Genomic DNA, 24,532 nt, shown 5'->3' with positions numbered 1-24,532 from the left:
GCATTAAATAGAGGTTAAGGACCTTTGATGACGTCACTCCGGTCATCACATGGTACGTCACATGATCTTTTACCATGGTGATTCACCATGGTAAAAGACCATGTGATGACCAGAGTGACGTCATCAAAGGTCCTTAACCTCTATTTAATGCAGCAGCTCACCCCAGGTCCTGTTCAGCAGAGGAGACACAAGGACCTCTAGCGCTGTTTTACTATGCATTCTGTATTCAGAATGCTATTATTTTCCCTTATAACCATGTTATAAGGGAAAATAATAATGATCGGGTCTCCATCCCGTCTCCTAGCAACCGTGCGTGAAAATCGCACCGCATCCGTACTTGCTTGCGGATGCTTTGCGATTTTCATGCTTTCCATTCACTTCTATGGGGCCTGCGTCGCGTGAAAATCGGACAATATAGAGCATGCTGCGATTTTCACTCAACGCACAAGTGATGCGTGAAAATCACCGCTCATGTGCACAGCCCCATAGAAATGAATGGGTCAGGATTCAGTGCGGGTGCAATACGTTCACCGCACGCATCGCACCCGCACGGAAAACTCGCCCGTGTGAAAGGGGCCTTAAAGAAACTCTGACCTGACGTAGTTCTGCTCCAAGAAATGCACCTGGAAGAGCAGGATTTTGACAGAATGAAAAGATTATGGGTAGGATATGTGTTAGGTTCTCCAGCATACCATAGGAAGGCAGGGGTTCTAACTCTGATAAGTAAACAGCTCAATTGTAATGTGATAGGCCATACTGCGGATACAAAAGGCAGATGAGCTCAAGTTCTTTTACAGGTCCAGGACACTCAGTACAGCATCTATAATGTTTACGGCCCAAACACAAATAATAGTCCGTTCTTTAGAGAGTTGGAAGCCAGGGTATTAGGCGACTCAAATCAGCATAAGATTGTAGGGGGGGACTTTAATTCTGTGTTTAGGGGTGCGGAGGACAGAAGACGAGAAGGTGACAGAGTAGGGTTAGATGGGCCCCAAGATAACATGATTCAGCCTCTTATGGGAGGAGCTGGTCTGATAGACCCATGGCGTCAATTCCATCCTGATGACCGACGCTTTACATTCTATTCGAATGCACAATCCTCATGGTCACGGATCAATTACATTTTCTCATCTCACTCGCTTTCGCATAGGGTGTAGGAGGCGGAGATTGGTGATATGGTTATATCAGACCATGCCCGATAGCACTAGATCTGTTGGAGACTTACCCGAGAGGGTTGGATTACATACGGAGCTTTCCTTCTCATTTGTGCTCAAGAGAGGAATTTGTGGAAAAGCTATCCATATGGTGGGAGGAATTTAAGTCTGATAATGGGGTGCACTTAGAGGACCCTAAGTTATTTTGGAACACCTCAAAAGCAGTGATGAGGGGCAAGATCATGGGATATGTTAGTAACATTAAGAAAAAAGCCCAACTGTCCTTTAATGAAACGAGCCAAAAAGTCAGGGAGGCTTATTCCAGTTTCATGAGTAACCCGTCAGAAGCTAACAAACAGAAGTGGGGGACTGAACGTCATGCCTTTGAAAACTGTTTGAGAGAAAGGGAGACCCTGAAACAGTCAGAAATGGAAACAAAGCTCTATAAATATGGGAATAAATCTGGGAGGCTATTAGCAAATCTAGTTAACGGGATGAGAAGTCCCCAATATATAACATGTTTGAAAGACGCAAAGGGGAACCTGAGTCATGATCCTGCGGTAATCAGTACTATAGTAGGCTCTTATTTTGAAGCACTATATAAAGATGAGGTGAAATGTGACTTGTCAGACACTATTCTAAATAGGGTTAAACTACCAAAATTAACTGCAGATCAGATCCTTTCTATAAATGCTGACATATCTGTACAGGAGCTACAAGAGGCCATTAAACATTTAGGTAATTCCAAAGCCCCGGGACCAGATGGATTTACTGGGGAATTTTTCAAGGCTCTTATAGTCCAGGTTTCTCCTGTTTTATTGGAATTGTTTAATGGGGTCTTTCAGGGACATATGTCGCTAGACAACGAGAACATGTCATATATCAAACTATTACCCAAGCCAGGGAAGGACCACTTAACTCCGGGTTCTTATAGACCCATCTCTAATAAATGTTGACGCAAAATTGTTAGCTAAGATTGTAGCAGATCGCTTAGCTTACCCCAGTTAATAGGACAAGAACAGGTGGGATTTGTAAAATTTGACATTAAGGACCTTGAAAAACTGTTTACACAATTCCTGTGGGGAGGGAAGAAGGCAAGGAACAGGGAGGTCTTAATTTCCCAGACCTTATGGCATACAATTTAGCGTGCCTTAGTAGGCATATCTTAGACTGGGCTAATATGACATCATCAAATTTCCATGTTGAGAACCAGCTAGCGTCTCCGTGGAATCTGATGGCCCTCCTTCACACCAAAGTGTCTACCCTCTATGGCAAAAAGGTCCCTAGTTCTTAGGGACACAATCATTGCTTGGAAGAATGTAAGGAAACTTTTTGGTCTACCTTATGCGTTTTCGAAACATCTCCCATTACAGGGTAATCCCAACTTCCCCCTTGGATATAGTCAGACATCCCTAGTGCAGAGGTGTTGTTGAACCGAATTAAACGTTTATTTCAATTAGAATGGCGAGATGCTATTACCAGGAAAGAAATGCTGGGGAAAAAACTGTACAAAACATGGAAGGTTTTTATGGTACACTATATTCCCAAATCTGAGTACCCTTCGTTGATGGGACCTTTTCATCTTACAGCGTGGTATCTACAAGAGGACTTGAAGGGTCAGTTGGGAGAATTAAAAGTCTGGATGTGGGGTCTGGCAGGATTGACGGAGTAGTAGAGCTATGTTAGTGGTTGAGAAAGAGTTTGTTTGGATTGTAGCCGAGACGTTCAGGATGGACAAAAGGGGGAGGGGGGAATTTAGGGGAGGAAGGACACCAAAAACGTGATTATAGATTTGAAGGAGTAAGGTCAATGGCAGTCTGTGGTTTAGCAGATTTTTGATCTAATGAATCATTTACAGTCAGTTGTTTCACAGATATTTACTTTGTGGGGGTAATTATCATCAATATTGATGTGCTAAGAGTTAGCTTTTCTCAAAGTTAGATATTTCAGTTAGAAGTGGGAGGTGGGTGGGGGAGGGAGGGGGAAAGGTACATGCATTTCTTGTCCAGAACGGCATTTCATTTATGATGTACCTGAACTGACATTTGTATATGCTTTTGTCATCAATGGCTTTGTATGCAGCTTACGTGTACTTTTCCTTGAATAAAAGTATATTTAAAAAAAATAATACAAGTTATTTACTACACTATACAGTACAGACCAAAAGTTTGGACACACCTTCTCATTCAAAGAGTTTTCTTTATTTTCATGACTATGAAAATTGTAGATTCACACTGAAGGCATCAAAACTATGATTTAACACATGTGGAATTATATACATAACAAAAAAGTGTGAAACACTTTGCACACTCTTGGCATTCTTTTGATGAGCTTCAAGAGGTAGTCACCTGAAATGGTTTTCACTTCACAGGTGTGCCCTGTCAGGTTTAATAAGTGGGATTTCTTGCCTTATAAATGGGGCTGGGACCATCAGTTGCGTTGTGGAGAAGTCAGGTGAATACACAGCTGATAGTCCTACTGAATAGACTGTTAGAATTTGTATTATGGCAAGAAAAAGGCAGCTAAGTAAAGAGAAACTAGTGGCCATCATTACTTTAAGAAATGAAGGTCAGTCAGTTCGAAAAATTGGGAAAACTTTGAAATTGTCCCTAAGTGCAGTCGCAAAAACCATCAAGCGCTACAAACTGGCTCACATGCGGACCGCCCCAGGAAAGGAAGACCAAGAGTCACCTCTGCTGCGGAGGATAAGTTCATCCGAGTCACCAGCCTCAGAAATCGCAGGTTAACAGCAGCTCAGATTAGAGACCAGGTCAATGCCACACAGAGTTCTAGCAGCGGACACATCTCTAGAACAACTGTTAAGAGGAGACTGTGTGAATCAGTCATTCATGGTAGAATATCTGCTAGGAAACCACTGCTAAGGACAGGCAACAAGCAGAAGAGACTTGTTTGGGCTAAAGAACACAAGGAATGGACATTAGACCAGTGGAAATCTGTGCGTTGGTCTGATGAGTCCAAATTTGAGATCTTTGGTTCCAACCACCATGTCTTTGTGCGACGCAGAAAAGGTGAACGGATGGACTCTACATGCCTGGTTCCCACTGTGAAGCATGGAGGAGGAGGTGTGACGGTGTGGGGGTGCTTTGCTGGTGACACTGTTGGGGATTTATTCAAAATTGAAGGCATACTGAACCACCATGGCTACCACAGCATCTTGCAGCGGCATGGTATTCCATCTGGTTTGCGTTTAGTTGGACCATAATTTATTTTTCAACAGGACAATGACCCCAAACACAACTCCAGGCTGTGTAAGGGCTATTTCACCATGAAGGAGAGTGATGGGGTGCTGCGCCAGATGACCTGACCTCCACAGTCACCGTACCTGAACCCAATCGAGATGGTTTGGGGTGAGCTGGACTGCAGAGTGAAGGCAAAAGGGCCAACAAGTGCTAAGCATCTCTGGGAACTCCTTCAAGACTGTTGGAAGACCATTTCAGGTGACTACCTCTCGAAGCTCATCAAGAGAATGCCAAGAGTGCGCAAAGCAGTAATCAAAGCAAAAGGTGGCTACTTTGAAGAACCTAGAATATGACATATTTTCTGTTGTTTCCCACTTTTTTGTTATGTATATAATTCCACATGTGTTAAATCATAGTTTTGATGCCTTCAGTGTGAATCTGCAATTTTCATAGTCATGAAAATAAAGAAAACTCTTTGATTGAGAAGGTGTGTCCAAACTTTTGGTCTGTACTGTATATAACCCAAAATGGTTCATATAAAAAAAAACTACAACTAATCCTGCAAAATAAAACAAGACTGCTAGAACACAAAGGGGGAATATATTATTGGTCCTTAACCCCTTAAGGACCCAGGACGAGAATGCTTGTCCAAAATGGCCGGTACTTAGTGCCCCAGGACGAGCATTCTCGTCCTGCGGTCCTTCCCCTGCCCCATGTGCGGTTCCGCATTAAGCAGCAGGGATCCGGCTATTACTGACAGCTGGACCTTGCTGCATCCTCCAGCATCAGTGATATTGCCGATGCTGGTGGATTAACCCCTCATATGCCGCATTCACTTCTATGGGGCCAGGGCTGCGTGAAAAACTCAGAATATAGAACATGCTGCATTTTTCACGCAACGCAGAACTGATGCGTGAAAAAAAAAACGCTCATGTACAGAGACCCATTGTAATGAATCGGTCAGGATTCAGTGCAGGTGCTATGCGTTCACGTCACGCATTGCAACTGTACGGAAAACTCACTAAGGCCCCTTTCACACAAGCGAGTTTTCCGCGCGGATGCAATGCGTGACGTGAACGCATAGCACCCGCACTGAATCCTCACCCATTCATTTCAATGGGTCTATGTACATGAGCGTTGTTTTTCACGCATCAGTTCTGTGTTGCGTGAAAATCGCAGCATGTTCTATATTCTGCGTTTTTCTTCTGCATAGAAGTTAATTGGGCTGCGTGAAAAACACATTGCATCAGCAAGCAAGTGCGGGTGCGATGCGTTTTTCACTGATGGTTGATAAGAGATGTTGTTTGTAAACATTCCGTTTTTAATCACGCGCATGAAAAACGCATCAAAACGCATTGCACCCGCGCTGAAAAAACTGAACAACTAAACGTAATCACAGACAAAACTGACTGAACTTACTTGCAAAATAGTGTGAGTTTCACTGAACGCACTCTGAACGCATCCGGCCCCAATCCGTAACGCCCGTGTGAAACCAGCCTAAGGCTACTTTTGCATCTGCATTTTTGCTGGATCTGTCATGATAATAACTGTCTGCATTCGTTGAACCGATCCAGTTGTATTATCCCTAAATTAGCTATGACGGATCCGTCTCTAAAACCATTGTAAGTCAATGGGGGACGGATCAGTTTTCTTTTGTGTCAGAGAAAATGGATCCGTCTCAATTGACTTACATTGTGCTTGCAGCGTTTTTGTGCGTGTCATGGGAGCGCAATGAAACGTAACTTAACGGAATGCATTCTGGTGCATTCCGTCCCTTCCGTTCAGTTTTGTCCCCATTGACAATGGAGACAAAACTGAAGCGTTTCCCCCGCTATTGAGTTCCTATGACGGATCTCAATAGCGAAAATGAAAAGCGCAGATGTATAAGTAGCCTAAGCTAAGTTTTATGTAGGTTTCCAAAGTATGACTTAGTTCAGTATTTTCATGGAAAAAATGCCAGGACACACAGGTTCATTAACAAGCTATAATCAAGCCTGTGTGGCAGGGTGAAGTTGGCACAAATGCTTTCAGTATGAATTCTGGGAGGCTTTAACTAGCTTTTTACAGGAAAATACTGCATCAACTTAGAGAAAAACATATATTTCTGAGCTCAGTTTCTCCACTATATCAAATGTGTTCCTCATAAAGGATAATTAACCAGACCTGACAGATCCCCTTTGCCCTGTTTAGGCCTCTTGCACACGTAGGTGTGCACCCCGTGGCCATGTTGCGGCCTGCAAATTGCGGGCCGCAATGCACGAACACCCACCGTGGGGCAGCGGATCGCGGACCCATTCACTTTAATGGGTCTCTTCCAGCCGTTCCACGAAAAGATAGGGTTGCGCTTCCGTAGGGTTCCGTGCTTCCGTTCCGCACTATTCAGCATCTCCGGGCTTGCGGACCCATTGTGTGTAATCTTATTTTATTCAGTTTTTTGATTTTCATAAGCAAATGACTCAGTACATCACAGACATTGATATAAGTAATATGGACATAGTCCAACACAGGGACACGCAGGACCCTCGAATAACAGCTGAAATATCACAGAGATATTAACCATTAGCGGGACTCAAACATCCCAGCCAAACAGGGAACCCCAATCAAGGAGGGCTATCACTGTGGAGGCGAATAAGCTGTGCTATGAACCCTCGAATGCCCAAGTGAGCACATTAAGTGAGTAATCTTAAACGGAGGACCCTGCAGCACAATAAACATAAAAGACACAAAAGGGAAGAGGAATAGGAAGAGGGGAGGGGTACTAAGGAGAGGTTACACCTGACAAGAACCCTACTGAGGAAAAATTCAGGAACACACCAGATCTCCAAATCTCTGAGAGTCTAGAGAGCCCGGAATTAGAGACAGCAGTGTAACCTGAGGAGTATTAGCTATCGACTGGTTCGAATAGCTGGTATTGATACTCAAAACCTTCTCCCAGAACAGCTTTATCAACTGGCAGTCCCACCAGATATGCAACATAGAGCCTTGCTCCCGTTCACACCGCCAGCAATGATCGGGAACCGACGGGAACATCTGTTGCAGAGTAGTAGGGCAGTACTACCACCTAGAGACAATTTTATAATTCTTTTCTTTAATTTGAGATGCCATGGACAACCCATGGGAGAGTGTACAAATCTTCTCCACTTCATCCGCTGAGAAGGAAACTTGCAGGTCCCTTTCCCATTTTGCGAAAAAGGGGGCTCTGTCACCATTCTGGGATTGTAGCAAAACCTGATACATGGATGATATTGTACCGCGACCGTCAGTGGAGGCCAGGTAAAGTTTGTCGAAGTCTGTCAACTGACCTATCTCTCCACCAGGGAACGTGTGACCCATGAAAGACCTGACTTGAGCGTACCCCAACCATGAAACTTGTGCAAAAGCTACATTCTGTCTGAGGCTCTCAATGGAGGATAAAAGCCCTGAGGTGACTAAGTCCCTAACCCTCAGGATTCCATCCCCTACTGTTTTAATGAGAAAAGCGGGTGGTCGAAGGCCCGGTAAAAATGCAGGATTGCCATGCAATGGGGTCATGGGACCTGGCCTAACTGACACCTGTGACATGGAGATCCACTTATCCCAGATAGATAGAGTGTGCCTTACCAGGTACGGCCATTCTTCAGAAGCCGGCCGTAAATCCAATTCAAGCCAGGGCAACGCTTGAAGAGGGAGGGGAGACAAAGACTGCTCCAAGCTTATCCACAACTTCTGAGCACCCTTATGAAGCCAATCCCTAATTCTGGTTAGCACCGAGGCGCTATGATAGATTAACATGTCTGGGAGGCCAAAACCGCCCAAGGATTTCTGTTTAGTCAGGACTTGTCTCCGTAACCTAGGTTTACTAGCTTGCCATATGAACTTATTCAAACCTTTCTGAAGCTCTTGGAAGTACGACCGTGGTACATATATCGGGACAGTTTGGAAGAGGTAAAGAAACCTCGGTAGGATGTCCAGCTTGAAGGCGGACATGCGGCCAAACCAGGACAGCTTTTTGAGGGAGTATTTCTGCATGTCCTCCAGCGTTCTCCTCTGCAGAGGTAAGTAATTGAGTGGAAAAAGCAAGTGTAGCTGCGTAGGAATTTGGACGCCCAAATACACCAAACTTTGCTCTTTCCATTTAAAAGAAAAGTTAGTTCTGAGGGAGTTTACATCTACATCAGTCAAAGAGATGTTTAGTAGCTCCGTCTTTGAGAGATTCACCTTAAAATTACTTAAGTGTCCAAATCTGTCAAACTCTCGGAGTAAAGATGGAATTGAGATATGGGGGGACGACACGTATAGGAGCAAGTCGTCAGCGTACAACGCCAGTTTCTGCTGTTTATTCCTGACGGAGACACCTGGGATGTCGGGATTAAGGCGGATAGCCTGAGCAAGATGTTCCATTTGTAGTACATATAGGAGAGGGGACAACGGGCAGCCCTGACGGGTTCCATTATGGATCTCAAAAGGTGGTGCTAGGACCCTATTAACCCTAACTCTGGCAGTAGGGTTAGTATATAAGGCTGATACATATTCTATGAATCTATGTCCCAATCCAAGATGTTGCAAGGAAGCTAACATAAATCGCCAGTGAACCCTGTCAAACGCCTTCTCGGCATCTACAGACATCAGGCCAATGGGGATCTGACTTTCTTGCACATGGTTGATCAATGTGCGTATGGTATTGTCTCTGGCTTCTCTGCCAGGGACAAAGCCCACTTGATCTAGGCTAATACATTACGGTAAAATCAGCCGCACCCTTTTTGCCAGGATCTTTGAATAGATTTTAATGTCACAGTTTATTAAAGATATCGGCCTGTAATACCACAAACCGTGCTATCCTTATTAGGCTTGGGAATGACAACAATATGAGCCTCTAGGGATTGTTTAGGGAAGGCACAAGCAGGAGAGATGCAATTGAATGCTTTTGTCATCAAGGGACTAAGTAGATCAAGGAATCTTTTATAGAAAACGCCAGTAAATCCGTCCGGCCCCGGGCTCTTATGGCCTTTGAGAGATTTAATCACCACTTTTACCTCAGTCTCAGAGAGGGGTAGATCTAGATCAGCTTGCTGTTCCGGCGTAATCGCGGGCAGGGCCGTCTCAGTTAGGTAGGAGGAGATGCGACCATCCAGATCAGAGGGCCGCATGTCCGCGAATTGGCCTTTGATATTATACAAAGATGCATAATATTCTCTAAAAGCTTCAGCAATATGGAGAGGATGGTGCAAGGTCTTACCCTGTGAATCCTTAATCTCAGGAATATAGGATTGCAACGATTTAGGATGGAGAAGTTTGGCTAGGGCCGACCCACATTTATTGGCGTTCTCGAACAAAAAGCCCTGGTATCTTTCCCTAGCGTGTGCATGTTTCCTGCCAATCTCCTCCCTTAATTTATCTCTCACCAAGGACAACTCCGACAGCAGATCTGGGGTACGAGATCCCTTATGAAGGGATTCCAGGCGGAGTAACTCGTCCGACAAGCTCCTAATACGTGCCTCCCTCTCTTTTTTCAGTCTCGAGCCGTGTTGAATAAAAACCCCTCTTAGGACACACTTAAGTGCTTCCCACTGCAGAGGAGGAGCTGTGGGGTCAGTGGTGTGAGTGACCATGAAATCTGAAATGGATTTCTCTATGGCTTGTCTACAAACCATATCTTTCAATAGATGTGCATTGAGCCGCCAAGTCCACTCTTTAGCCACTAAGTCAGGTAAAGCCAGGGTAAGAAAAACTGGGGCATGATCCGACCATAATATCGAACCAACATCCACCTTAGGCTGATAGGACAAAGCATGATGGGAAATAGCAAACAGGTCAATCCTGCTATAGGAGTCATGGGCTGGGGAGTAGTATGTGTAGTCTCGGCTCGTCGGATTTAACACCCTCCAGACATCCACCAGCCTATTGGACCGCAAGACAGAGTGGACCCTAGTGAGGGTCGAGTTAGGAACCAGCGATCTCCCAAGGGAGGTGTCTAGCGACGGATTAAGTCCCCTCCCAGCAGTACAATACCATCCATAAAAGATTCCATTTTTGACATAATAGCAGCAAATGTCTTACCTTGACCCGAATTCGGGAGATATATATTACCTACTGTGTACACTCTCCCATGTATGGCCAGTTTGACAAAGACGTACCGTCCTTTGCTGCAAGATCTAGAATCCAAGACAGAGCAAGGTAAATTTTTATTCAACGCTATCGAGACACCTTTCGCTTTAGCATCTGGATTAGTACTATGGATCCATGTGGTGTACGTCCTGGATCTGAAATTTGGTACATGGTGCGTCTTAAAATGTGTTTCTTGGAGAAGTAGGATCTGAGCTTTTTCTTTTTGTAACCCAGCTAGGATCATTGCCCTTTTGTCGGGGATATTAAGGCCCCTTACATTCAGGGAGACCAATTTGACCTCAACCCTCTGATTGATCGGAGGCACCATGACCAAATTACAGAGAGACCCTGACAGGATAGGTGACAGGCACGGGGGTGGGGAAAACACACAACGGTAAGACCAAACAACAGAGAATCACACAAGGACACAACGACACACAAAATAAAATAGGGGAAGGGGAAAGGTAATCAGACAAGACAAGACCACAAAAAGAAAAAAGGGAAAAAGACTGCAGACCCAATCCCAAACAGGGAAGACACCCTAAGGTATCAAGAAAACCTCGGAGTTGAGGTGAATAACGAGAAACGTTAAACAGGGAACTGTCTTCCAACAGCAGGTGTAGAGACCTGCCTGAGAGTATATTTGACCAGCATTATACCTCTGCGCACCTCTAAGAGATGGTGGGCAAAGAAGGGGGGGGGGCAACTCTGTAAAAATGCACCCAGCCCCATCAAACACACAGAAGACCCAGTAACCAGAGATCAAACTGTGGGAAAGGGATGCCTAGTGAAATGAATTACTTCTTCGGAAAGGGGAGCCGCGTCACTAGAACATGTAGAAAAATCGGGCTCATGAGAGCTGGACTTAAGCCAGCAGAGGCCTTGTGGGGAAACTGTGTAAAGGGGTACATCCTACTCTACAAATCCCAACTAAGAGAAACGATCAGAAAGGCTGTCTCCTATCATCCACCCCTCTGTTACGTCCTGGAGAGGTAGCCTTCCAAACAGATAATCTCGACGGGATCGGGGGAGTGATGGTCCAGTCAGGGAGTTCAATATCAGGGAGGCCCAGCGCTGCTAAGAAGTCAGCTAGCTTCGACGGATCACGCAGTTCATAGCGCTTGCCCCCCCTTCTGACCACCAGCTGGAACGGATAGCCCCACATATAGGGAATGTCTCTTTCACGGAGGCATTCTAGCAAAGGACGAAGAGCTCTTCTCTGTTGTAATGTGGAACGAGCCAGGTCCTGCAAAAGTGAGATATGAACTCCCCGGAACTCGATCGAGGCGGTGTTGCGCGCCTTTCGCATGATCTCTTCCTTGATGGAGTAGTAGTGCAGGCGACATATCACATCTCTGGGTCTAGCGGGATCCGGATTTGGTGGGCCGAGTGTCCTGTGCGCCCTGTCAATTTCTAGGTCATCCGAGACCGGCCTATTCAGGATCATCTTGAAAAGTTCTTGTAGGGTGTGAATAAGATCAGCAGAAGGGATAGCTTCAGGGAGGCCCCGCAGCCTGATATTGTTGCGCCTACTACGATTTTCCACATCTTCATGTAGACGATAGAGCTGACTAATATGCTGATCCCTCTGCACCCCTTTATCTTCCAGCATGTCCAGGCGTGAGGACAATTCAGCCTGATGGGAGGATACGTCGTCCACCCTCTCCTCCACCATTTGTAGATTGGTGGACAGAGTATGAAGTTCCTGCTTATAGGAGGTTTCAAGGCGTGCAATAAACTGTTCCATCTCTTGCCTGGTCGGCAGTTGTCGGACATGGGCTCTCCAGTCCCAAGGCGGCTCCTCTGTGTCCGCCGGAGGGATAGCCTGGGATAAAGCCAGTTTCTGCGGGGTCTGTGCGGCCTGAGCCGGCGACGTGGGGTCTCGTGGGGCCTGGCAAGATGGCGCCGGCCTGGTGTCTCCGCCAGACATAGCGTGGGCCGGGGGAGGCGAGTCCCTCTTCTCATTTACAGCAGGTGAATGGGGCTGATTCATGTTGCGGTGAGCTACCCCTGATTTCTCTGCTTGCTTCGGAGTTTGTAAGGGCTTGTATGGGGGTGCAGCAGCGTTCAGTTCACTCGCAGCTTGTGGGAGAGCTGTGGCGCCCAAGTCGCGGCCCGTTACCTTCTGGCCTTCCAGAGCAAAAAACTGCTGGATGTCCTTGTGCCTCACGTCCGTGGGGGTATTAACGGAACCCGCAGAGGATCCCCTTCTCGTCCGAACCATCGGAGCCTGGAATTGCAGGTGCTGGTGAGCTAGAAATGCTTGCTAAAGCCCTCTCAGGACAGGAGATCTCGGCGATGCGTGTTCACGCCGCCATAGTCAGGACACGCCCCCCTTGCGGACCCATTGAAGTGAATGGGTCCGCATCCGTGATGCGGAATGTACACGGAATGGTGCCCCTGTATTGCGGATCCGCAAATGCGGTCCACAATACGGCCACGGAGAGCACACGTTAGTGTGCAATAAGCCTTACTATAATGTATTGGAACACATTACTGTATAAAGAGACTGCTCAGCCATCTATCAACCCCTTGGCAACATCTGCCATACACGTACAGCGTACGTGCACAGGTGAAATACTGTGCAGGCTCAGTAGCTGAGCCCACTAGATATGTGGCGGGTGCCAGCTATGTGTCCCCAGACCATTCCCCCCTACCACGTGGGACCGGATTGTAGGGTACCTACCAGTAGTCATGACAGTCCAGGATCTTTTGAAAAGGCACCCAAACCTGCCATATAACTATTCCCCAGATGCAGGGTATCAGGATAATAGTAAAATCACTAAACACTGCATTACAGAAGTATTCTAAAACCTACCCTGCAAAAAACAAGCCCTCACACAGCACTAACAATGGAAAAATAAAAAAGGATGAAAAAAATTTTTTTATTGCTTTTCCATTTTTTTTTTAAAGAAGTAACACATAACAAAAACTATAAAAATGTGGTATCTCTATAATCATACTGACCTGTAAATAAAATGTACGCATTTTTAAATTTTTGATATGTCATAGGGACATATCAGATGTGTTTATCAGCGGCAGGCAGCTTTGAGACCTCCACCGATCGCCAGAACGAGGGGTCAGAAGCTCTGAGCCAACTGTGGATGAGCTCTTAGATTTTCTATTGAAGCTATCAACAGTCTCGTGCTCAGCAGCGAGGAAAAGCTGTGCTCGGCAGATGTATCAAAAGTTGAAAAAAGTGTAGTTACTCTTTAACAAGTCATTCTTACTACACAATAAACCGCTTGAAAACACCTTAAAATTGCATGTTTTTCTATTTCCAACACCACAAGTAATTTGTCAATCATTTCTCAATGCGCTATATGAAACTTTAAATGGCACCATTAAAATATATAACTCGTCCTGCTAAAAAAAAAGCCTTCATACAGCTATGTCGACAGAAAGATTATGGATGCGGGGGGAGAGAGGATGGATGCACCAGTACCAACATGTAAATAAAATAAAATACACACCTCATCCACTTGAATGCATGGGGGCACTCTCTCCTCAAACCCCCACCATACACTGTTTGCAGCATGACCTGACTTTCAAGTGGAAGCTCAGTTTCTGCTGCCGAGTTTGAGAAGTGAGTGTACCCACACATTTAAGTAGATACAGTAATTATTATTTTTTTTACTTCTAACTCCTGAAAGACCCTTGTACCTGTGTTTAATGGCCGTTAGACAGGTGCACTCCTGTCTATATGGCTGTTAAAAATAGGCTTGTTGATTTTAATAGGGTCCAGTTTTTTTACGGCTGGTATTCACTGATCGTTTAAAAAACATCTATGTGAATGGCTCCATAGACTTGGTGGTGTGAATGTAGCCTAAAAGTATTCATAATTATTTTTTCTTCTAAAAGTGGGCACAGAATTATTAAGTGCTTTACCTCAACATCAACATTAGGCGAGCTCTCTCTTGGGTCATAGTCATACAAAGCAACCATTCTTCTTGTAGAAACAGAGTGTTGCCTCCCACTTCTCCTGTTTCGTTCTGTACCAATAAAAAATAGTTCATACATTTAAATTGCACAACAAGTCTTAATTCATTCAGCTTTCATTTAAATATTTGATCAAACAAACAAACTGGACAAAAGACCACAAAGTGAAGATAAAAGCTGAAATGGGCACTGATGACAGTTCTCTGCAACACACTGGATCTTTCTTCTTAAAGTACCTCATAATAAGATGGTCCCTTCAGCATGAGTCATACGATGTCATCAACTAATGTATCAACACAGTTAAATATCACTTTCTGTACCACTTTGCTCTCTGGGCTGCATCATATTTAAATGGGTTAAACCATGACGAATGTAAGAAATTAAAATCAGACATCATATACCGCAGTACATGGCAACCTCTTGATGGATCCAGCCCTGTACCTCACTTGGATCCAGAGATCTCCATATTTATTGCTCTACTAGATTTATATCAAGCTGACAGCTCAAGGGTAGTGTCTTAGCTCTCCCTGTCACAGTTCAGGAGGCAGTTGAAGGCTGAGTCTGAGCATGTGCGGCCTTAGTGAACAGGGCAAATAAATACGAGAAAAAAAACAGTAGGTGGCGCTATACACTACGTGCAGAATTATTAGGCAAATGAGTATTTTGACCACATCATCCTCTTTATGCATGTTGTCTTACTGCAAGCTGTATAGGCTCGAAAGCCTACTACCAATTAAGCATATTAGGTGATGTGCATCTCTGTAATGAGAAGGGGTGTGGTCTAATGACAACACCCTATATCAGGTGTGCATAATTATTAGGCAACTTCCTTTCCTTTGGCAAAATGGGTCAAAAGAAGGACTTGACAGGCTCAGAAAAGTCAAAAATAGTGAGATATCTTGCAGAGGGATGCAGCACTCTTAAAATTGCAAAGCTTCTGAAGCGTGATCATAGAACAATCAAGCGTTTCATTCAAAATAGTCAACAGGGTCGCAAGAAGCGTGTGGAAAAACCAAGGCGCAAAATAACTGCCCATGAACTGAGAAAAGTCAAGCGTGCAGCTGCCAAGATGCCACTTGCCACCAGTTTGGCCATATTTCAGAGCTGCAACATCACTGGAGTGCCCAAAAGCACAAGGTGTGCAATACTCAGAGACATGGCCAAGGTAAGAAAGGCTGAAAGACGACCACCACTGAACAAGACACACAAGCTGAAACGTCAAGACTGGGCCAAGAAATATCTCAAGACTGATTTTTCTAAGGTTTTATGGACTGATGAAATGCGAGTGAGTCTTGATGGGCCAGATGGCTGGATTGGTAAAGGGCAGAGAGCTCCAGTCCGACTCAGACGCCAGCAAGGTGGAGGTGGAGTACTGGTTTGGGCTGGTATCATCAAAGATGAGCTTGTGGGGCCTTTTTGGGTTGAGGATGGAGTCAAGCTCAACTCCCAGTCCTACTGCCAGTTTCTGGAAGACACCTTCTTCAAGCAGTGGTACAGGAAGAAGTCTGCAAGGTAAGAAAAACATGATTTTCATGCAGGACAATGCTCCATCACACGCGTCCAAGTACTCCACAACGTGACTGGCAAGAAAGGGTATAAAAGAAGAAAATCTAATGACATGGCCTCCTTGTTCACCTGATCTGAACCCCATTGAGAACCTGTGGTCCATCATCAAATGTGAGATTTACAAGGAGGGAAAACAGTACACCTCTCTGAACAGTGTCTGGGAGGCTGTGGTTGCTGCTGCACGCAATGTTGATGGTGAACAGATCAAAACACTGACAGAATCCATGGATGGCAGGCTTTTGAGTGTCCTTGCAAAGAAAGGTGGCTATATTGGTCACTGATTTGTTTTTGTTTTGTTTTTGAATGTCAGAAATGTATATTTGTGAATGTTGAGATGTTATATTGGTTTCACTGGTAAAAATAAATAATTGAAATGGGTATATATTTGTTTTTTGTTAAGTTGCCTAATAATTATGTACAGTAATAGTCACCTGCACACACAGATATCCCCCTAAAATAGCTAAAACTAAAAACAAACTAAAAACTACTTCCAAAAATATTCAGCTTTGATATTAATGAGTTTTTTGGGTTCATTGAGAACATGGTTGTTGTTCAATAATAAAATTAATCCTCAAAAATACAACTTGCCTAATAATTCTGCACTCTCTGTACAGATACATTTTAATGAATAACTTAAAGTGGTGATGCAAACTTTTTAAATACATGCAATTACAAAAGTATTAAGATCCAGGTGCTGGTTTAAAAACTGTAGAATATTTTTCGTGGGATAACCCCTTTAAGAATGTGTATTTAGAGCTAAGTACTTATTTCTTAAAGGGGTTCTCCAAGCTTTTAAAAATCTGTCCTCCTCCTGTCCTGTTGTGGGTCAATGATTCTGCCATCTCCGTTGCACTTAGACTGCCTGCGGACTCTTTCTCTCTTTCGGTTCAGCTGCATGTACTGAGTCTTCTTTTTCAGCTGCATACACTGTATATGCAGCTAAACAGGAAGACCAGAGAACACATCCAGATGGGTCCTGAGAGGAACATCTCGCAGGCAGTGGCAGCACTGTGAAGACAGCAGAATTGGCAGCCCTGGTGGAGGGATAAGTACTGGCCAAACTCTTTTAACTTTCCACTATATGCAGGAACATCCAGCCAGGACCTGAACGGAAGAGCCCGCAGGCAGTGTGAACACTGTGGAAACAGAGGAATTGGTGGACCTGAGGAAGGGGTAAAAGTACTGACAGAAGTCTCTTCCCAAAACAGGGCAGGAGGTGGACATATTTTTTAAAGTCTAGAGAACTCCTTTAACTTTTCATTATATGCAGGAACATGTTGAGTCCATACATAAAAAGATTTTAAAGTATATCAGAAGCTCTGGACTGGTTCTGATGTGACTGCTGAATTTGTTTGATTTTCATTCACGCACACCTTTGTAGGTATCTGAGCACCAAATGAAATGTACATAACAGTGTCGGATCAATTCTCACTATCAGTCTTTTAATGGTTAACTATTAAGCAAGTAAATTGTTAAATGTTCCTATAGCAAACTTGTGTTAAAGTATTTTTTAAAACTTTCCATTCATTGCTTTGTTCCTAATTCCTGCGGCTTTAATCACACTGTAAAGCATTTTGGTCAGAGAGATGAGCAAATTTCTTAAAAACTTGATTTGGCTGAATCAGTTGGGTGGTTCAATTCAAGTCCAAATAAATTCGCCATTAATTTAAAGAGCTCTAATTGCCCTTAAAACTTGTGGATGACACTCTGTGGTCTCCTAGGTCTATATGCAACTTATTTCAGGATTTAGTCATAACAGCCCCATATATGGCTATGAGTAATCTTATACCTGCAAGGTTTTTAAGAAAGAAAAATAAATTAATTAATAGGCACTGAACCTGCGGTGGAACTTACAAAATTCATCCTCATATATAATTACTTTTCATTTAGTGAAAGCATATATCTAGAGAAGACCAGTACAGCAAAAGGAAGCAAAATGGCACCACAATATGCAAATCTGTTCATGGCCTTTTGTGTCATTCCCACTTCCTCATAGATTGTGAACTCTTGTGAGCAGGGCCCTCACTCCTAGCGTTTCATTTTTACATTAGTTAGTAACTTTGTCATGTCTTTTGTTTATGAATAGTGTTGAGCGAACTTGTGATTGTCCAGCATAGACTTCTATTATGACGGAATGCAATACGGAATGCCTTTTACAGCCTTCCGTTGTGCATGCCATTCTAGAATTCCGTTATGGTCTGTGGTAATGCAGTTCATTATGGAATTCTTAGATAATCCAAACGCCAAACTTGCAAATCGCAAGTTCTTTCAATACTATTTATGAACCTTCTGAATTGTACAGCGCTAAGGAATACAATGCCGCTACATGAAGATTATTATTATAATTATAGCCACGTTTGAAAGTGACTTCCTATCCTTCTGCCTCATCAAACCTTTGGTCTATTATTGTTACAATGTTGACATCATAATTTTCATGTACTGACCGATCCGCGCTCCCACAAAGGGGCAGAGCACAGGGCGGTCATGTTGTACCAACACTGCTTCTAGGGCCTGGTCTCGCGCCGTAGTCATGCAGCCCATGGACCAATTAGATCCGGCACTGGTGACCCGGGTGTGATGATGTCAGCACCGGGTCGCGTAGGTATCCAGCGAACCAGTCATGAGGACGTCACTGCCAAGTCACATGATATGCAGGTCCAACCACATTCTGCATTCAGGAAGCAGCATATTTAAACTCTTAACTCTAAACTGGTTCTATCAAATAAAGAAAAATATTCCAGCTCACCATCCCTCTGCATGGAACAGACTGTACACCTGTTATGAGTAAGAACCAGGTTAGTTCGAACCATGTTAACCGAGCGGTGGAGGGAGATCAGGTCTGTTTAATTGGAATGTAACCGACGTTTAATAGAAAAGTTGGCAACATTTTATCCTGGATGCTGGAACCTTTTCTTCTGTTTAAACCGGTTCTGCCTTGAAAAGTTGCCTGTGATTGGTGTTTCTCTGACCCTCAATAGTCATTAATCCAATTGATATTGGGGAAGCATGGTGGATCAGTGGATAGCACTGATTCCTAGCAGTGCTAGGGCAGCATGGCAGATTAGTGATTAGCACTGATTCCTTTTATTCCTGGGGTCCTGGGTTCAAATCCGACAACATCTGCATAGAGTTTGTATATTCTCCCCATATTTTCCTGGCTTTCCTCCAGGTACTCCAGTTTCCTCCCACACCCCGAAGACATACTGATAGGGAACTTGTGAGTCCCATTAAGGACATAGTGATGTTAACGTCTGTAAAACGCTGTGGAATATGTCAGCACTATATGAGTATAATATTATTCTGACTCTGACATGGCTTGTATTCCTGACTTTGTTTGTGAATTCTGATTAGGCTTCTGACATGTTGACCTCAGCTTGGTATTTACTCTGCTCCTCTGATCTGGTATTCCTGACCTCAGCTTCAAACTTGACCTTGTCTTGCTAAACATTTTGTACCTTGATGTCACCTCTAGCGTTTTGACCCAGCTAGCCTTACTACTGCTTCAGGTATTCTGTGTGGCATCTGTTTTATCTCCCTCATAGTCGTTGTTAACCTCTTGCTGCATCGGTCACTATGTTTATTGTTTTCTCCTCTGCTTTTCCCTCTTTAGCTTGAGCACTTAGTTAAGCAGCGACTGCTGCCCAGTTGTGGTCCGCCATTTAGGACGGCCGTGCAGGTAGGAAGGAACAGTGGTGCAAGAGGTTTCTAGGGTTCACTCCTTCCTACCGTGATAAAATCACAGGACATTTAATTCCCTGGTGTTGTATTGGCTGGTATGGATCCAATACGGGCCCTAGTGGACCAAATGCATTGGGCTACGCAGCTGGTTCAGGATTTAGCTCAAAGGGTACAACATCAGGAAACATTTCAGGTAGCACCTGCTACCCAGGTCAAGCTGCCAGATTGCTTTTCTGGAGATAGGAAACAATTTGTTGACTTTAGGGAGAACTGTAAGTTGTATTTCTGGCTACAACCACATTCTTCAGGCTCTGAAGTTGTCCTCAGTCAAATTTTTTTTGGGGTATTAGGTATTTTATACGATGAGCCTGATAGAAGTGCTTATGCCGAGTCCCTGTTACTATCCTTTAGAAAGAATTGTAGGCTGGACAAGGACTACTGGCTGATTTCCATAAATGGTGGGTAGCATCCCTGTGGAATTAACCTGCACTCGGGTATTCATTTTGGCAGGGATTATCGGAAATCTTAAAAGATCTCTAAAAAAAATAAAAGTTTTGCTCCCAATTAGCATTACCTTTAAGTTGAATAAACTTTTAGGGTTTGCTTTTGTAGACTCAGCGGCCTATTTTATTGATTCAGACTTTGCTGTTTCCCTAGGTATTCCCTTTTGTGCACTCCCAGATCAGGTGCAAGTCATGCTGTAGATTCTACTCCTTTAGCCAAAGGTTGTATAGTTTTGCACACCTAATATTTCTCTGACAGTATGTGCAATTCATACTGAAACCTGCTGTTTGTGATAGAGGGGTTATTTGGTTTATTTTGAGACTGCCATGGTGAGTTGGAGAAATGGGGACCTAAATGTTTCAACAGTCTTTCTTTATATGTGGCTGCCATATCAATTAAATCAGAGCACCTTCCTGAATGTATTATAGATTTTTGGGATGTTTTCTCTAAATCAGGTTTAGACTCCCTTCCACTGCATACACCTTACGATTGTGCGATTTAGTTTTTTCATGGTGCCAGATATCCTAAGGGTTGGATTTATAGCCTCTGACGTCCTGAACAGCAGGCCATGCAAGTCTATATTCAAGAAACTTTACTAAATGAGAATAACAGGGCTTTGGTGTCCCCTATAGGAGTGGGGTTCTTTTTTTGTTAGCAAGAAGGATGGGGGTTCTGAGACCATGTATAGACTACATGGAACGCAATAAAATTATCCAAAGAAATCAATATCCATTAATATAAATTATTTTGTTTAACCAGATTCTGGGTACCCAGTGTTTTTACAAACTTGATCTCAGGGGTGCCTACAGTACAATCTCATTAGTATCAAAGAAGGAGATGAATGAAAGACAGCATTTAACAACCCTGAGGGACATTTTGAGTACCTGGTTATGCCATTTCGGTTGAACAAAGCTCCATCAGTATTCTAAAATCTGGTAAAGTATACTTTCAGTGAATATAGTGAAAAATGTATGCTAATTTATCTTGACAATATACTAATTTATTCCCTGGATTGGAACTCCCATGTCTCCCATATTAGAACAGTTTTACAGTTTCTCTGTGAACATCAGTTATTTGTGAGGGGGGCGAAATGTGTTTTTGGTGTCCATAAGGTCCCCTTTCTCAGTTACATCCTTTCTCCAAAGGAGTTTTAAATGGACTCCACCAAGGTGGAATTGGAACTGACTAGGAAAGGAGCAGATTTACTTCATTGGTGTACTGATGCTATTAGAACATTTAAGTCCTTAAAAGGATCAGAAGTAGTGTTGATTGAGCACCGTAGTGCTTGGGTGCTCAGGCCGAACACATCGGGATGTTCAGGTGCACGACCGAGCACCCGAGTATAATGGAAGTCAATGGGAGAACCCAAGCATTAAACCAGGTACCCCCTGGGGAGGGTGCCTGGTTGATAGGAAAATGTCAGAAATGTATGGAAACACCACCGAAATGGTTCTGAAACAGCATGGGGGGGATGTCTGGATGCATCTTGTACTCGCAGGTCACTGCTGGGAAGGATGTTGTCCGAATAGTACGCCACTTTTACAGACTGACAATAATATGCACAAAACCGAAGAAAATTTGATTTAAGAAGAAACATTTATAGGAAACATTCTTTCCTGTATATTTACTTGTATGTAAAGTGCAAGTGCTGCCAAAAATCCAAGAAAGAGGCACTCCGGTACAACTGTATATCACATAAAGGAGGGCTTAATTCACATTATGGTACAATTGTTCATAAAGTGGGACTCCTAGACTCAAAAAGTCTATGCACTAAGTGAAAGGGCTGCCAAAAATTACAGGGAATCGCCACTCCAATACACCCTTTGTGACACATAAAGAAGAGCATTATACACTGCCTTGAAAAATTATGATTGATGGCCTGCTGGTGACCCTCAAAAACATTTGGAGCAAGGGCCTGGTGATCTGACCATCTAAAACATTATGGGCAAGTGCCTTCTGTTGCTTTGGTGACTCTAGATAACCTGGGGACGATCGCACGTCCCCATGACGGCAACGATCCATTCGGATGTCTGCCCTATCAACTTTCGATGTTATTTTCAACCCAAACCATGTAGACCGTGGGAAACGGGGGAATCATGGTTCGATTCCAGAGAGGGAGCCTAAGAAACAGCTATGGCTACCACATCCAAGCAAGGCAGCATGCACACAAATTACCTATTAGGTATAATTAGGTGAGAGACTGCAGGTGAGCTGACCCTGTAAAAGATTTTAGGTGCAGGCCTGCAGGTGAGTTGATCCTGTAAAAGATGTTAGGTGCGGGCCTGCAGGTGAGCTGACCCTCTAAAACATTATATGCGAGGGCCTTTAGGTGAGCTGACCCTGTAAAACATTATATGCAAGGGCATGCAGGTGAGTTGACCCTATAAAAAATGAAATGCGAGGGCCTTCAGGTGAGCTGACCCTGTAAAAGATTTGAGGTGCAGGCCTGCTGGTGAGCTGACCCTGTAAAAGATTTTAGGTGCGGGCCTGCAGGTGAGCTGACCCCCTAAAACATTAAAAGCAAGGGCCTTCAGGTGATCTGACCCTGTAAAAGATTTGAGGTGCACGCCTGCTGGTGAGCTGACCCTGTAAAAGATTTGAGGTGTGGGCCTGCTGGTCAGCTGACCCTGTAAAAGATTTTATGTGCAGGCCTGCTGTTTAGCTGACCCAATAAAAGATTTTAGATGAAGGCCTGCTAGTGAGCTGACCCTCTAAAAAATTATATGCGAGGGACTGAAGGCGGGCTAACCCTGTAAAAGATTGTAGGTAAGGTCCTGCTGGTGAGCTGACCCTCTAAAAAATTAAATGCGAGGGCCTGCAGCTGAGCTGACCCTCTAAAAAATTATATGCGAGGGCCTGCAGCCGAGCTGGCCCTCTAAAAAATTATATGTGAAGGCCTGCATGTGAGCTGACCCTGTAAAACATTATATGCGAAGGGCATATACACGAGGGCATTATATGTGACGAATAAGCATGTTGATATGATGGAAGAGAAGGAGGAGGAGGAGAAAAGGAAGATTCAACCATAAACCCTTGTTTGTGGTGAAAGGGGTGCATGGGAATACAGTGTATTCAGTACATTAAAAACAATACATTTAAAGTGCCTTTATGTTCAGCCGCTTTTCTCTGGTGGAGTCGAGAAGTCATGGTCAATCCAGGCCTTGTTCATTTTTATAAGAGTCAACCTGTCAGCATTTTCAGTTGACAGGCGGAAACGCTTATCTGTTATAATGCCACCAGCAGCACTAAATACCCGCTCAGACAAAACGCTGGCGGCAGGGCACGCCAGCACCTCCAAGGCGTAGAGCGCCAGTTTGTGCCACGTGTCCAGCTTGGACACCAAGTAATTGTAAGGCACTGAGGGATCATTGAGGATGCTGACATGGTCTGCTATGTACCGTTACTCCTTCACCATCTTCCCCAAAATTTCCCTCCTTGTGACACTAGGCCGTAAATCAGGGTGAGAGTGCTGGCGGGGTGTCATGAAACTGCTGTGTGTTCCCCTTGTCTCCCCTCCTCAGTTGGCCAAGGAACTACGGACTCTGCCACCACCGTTGTCAGATGGAAATTTTGGAACAATTTTTCAACAAGGATCTTCTGGTATTGCATAGTTTTGCTCGTCCTCTCCACCAGAGGAATGAGAAATGATAAGTCCTCTTTGTAGAGGGGGTCGAGAAGGGTGAACAACCAGTAATCCGTGTTGTCTAAAATGCGTATAACGCTCGGGTCGAGGGAAAGGAAGCCTAACATGAAGTCAGCCATGTGTGCCAGAGTACCAACAGGCAAGACGTCGCTGTCGTCATCAGGAGGATCACTTTCAATCTCCTCATCCTCTTGGAAGTATTAACACAATGGCAGAAGATTCCTCAGATGAGTCCATGGTAAGAGGACTCAATACAGATGGTAGTGTGGGATCTAGTCATGCTAGGATGGTTAATGTTGTGCAGCAAGGCAGATCACCATGTGCCCAGAGAAGGTTTTGTGCAGGGAGACAAACTATTCGTTGTTTTGCATGCAGGGGATTTGGGCACATTGCGTGATATTGTGATGTCGCTAATGGCAACAGACACAGGTATGTTAAGTACCCCAGAACCACACCTAGAAGTAAAGTGGTTTAATCAGCAAGGTGGGGTAATGGTCCCAGACATGGTTCTTTGCAAAGGCATAGAAGCCAGTGACAGCCAAGGTCATGGATCCAGGAAGCAGATTTTAAATCCCAGTATGTTAAATTTGAAATGTTAAAATGTGAAGTTCAGAGAGGAAAGAGATCGGTTCCTGGAATTCAACAGAGTTTCTAATTTTGTGTGCTAGAGAAGGGGAAATGAAGAGATGTTTTTGAGGTCTTTGTAAACCATTTTACTGTTTGTATAAAAAAAAAAAAGAACTTTTCCCTTTCCCTGGAAACCG

At 44.1% G+C, this 24,532-nt stretch overlaps 1 protein-coding gene across 18 annotated transcripts in view; it reads right to left on the bottom strand.

Moving 5' to 3' along the window:
* Positions 1-24,532, bottom strand: part of RIMBP2 (RIMS binding protein 2) — a 683,237-nt gene that overhangs the window by 136,335 nt on the left and 522,370 nt on the right. For all 18 annotated transcript variants that reach the window (XR_006387405.1, XR_006387406.1, XR_006387407.1 and 15 more), the window contains one exon: positions 14,327-14,430. Coding sequence is in view for 15 of the 18 variants with exons in the window: in XM_044275630.1 (XP_044131565.1) it covers positions 14,327-14,430 (104 nt within the window). In the remaining 3 variants the exon portion in view is untranslated. The remainder of the gene's footprint in view (positions 1-14,326; positions 14,431-24,532) is intronic.

Source organism: Bufo gargarizans, chromosome 1 (assembly GCF_014858855.1).
Source record: "Bufo gargarizans isolate SCDJY-AF-19 chromosome 1, ASM1485885v1, whole genome shotgun sequence".
Classification (NCBI taxonomy): domain Eukaryota; kingdom Metazoa; phylum Chordata; class Amphibia; order Anura; family Bufonidae; genus Bufo; species Bufo gargarizans.
This window is presented reverse-complemented; position numbering and strand designations above follow the sequence as displayed.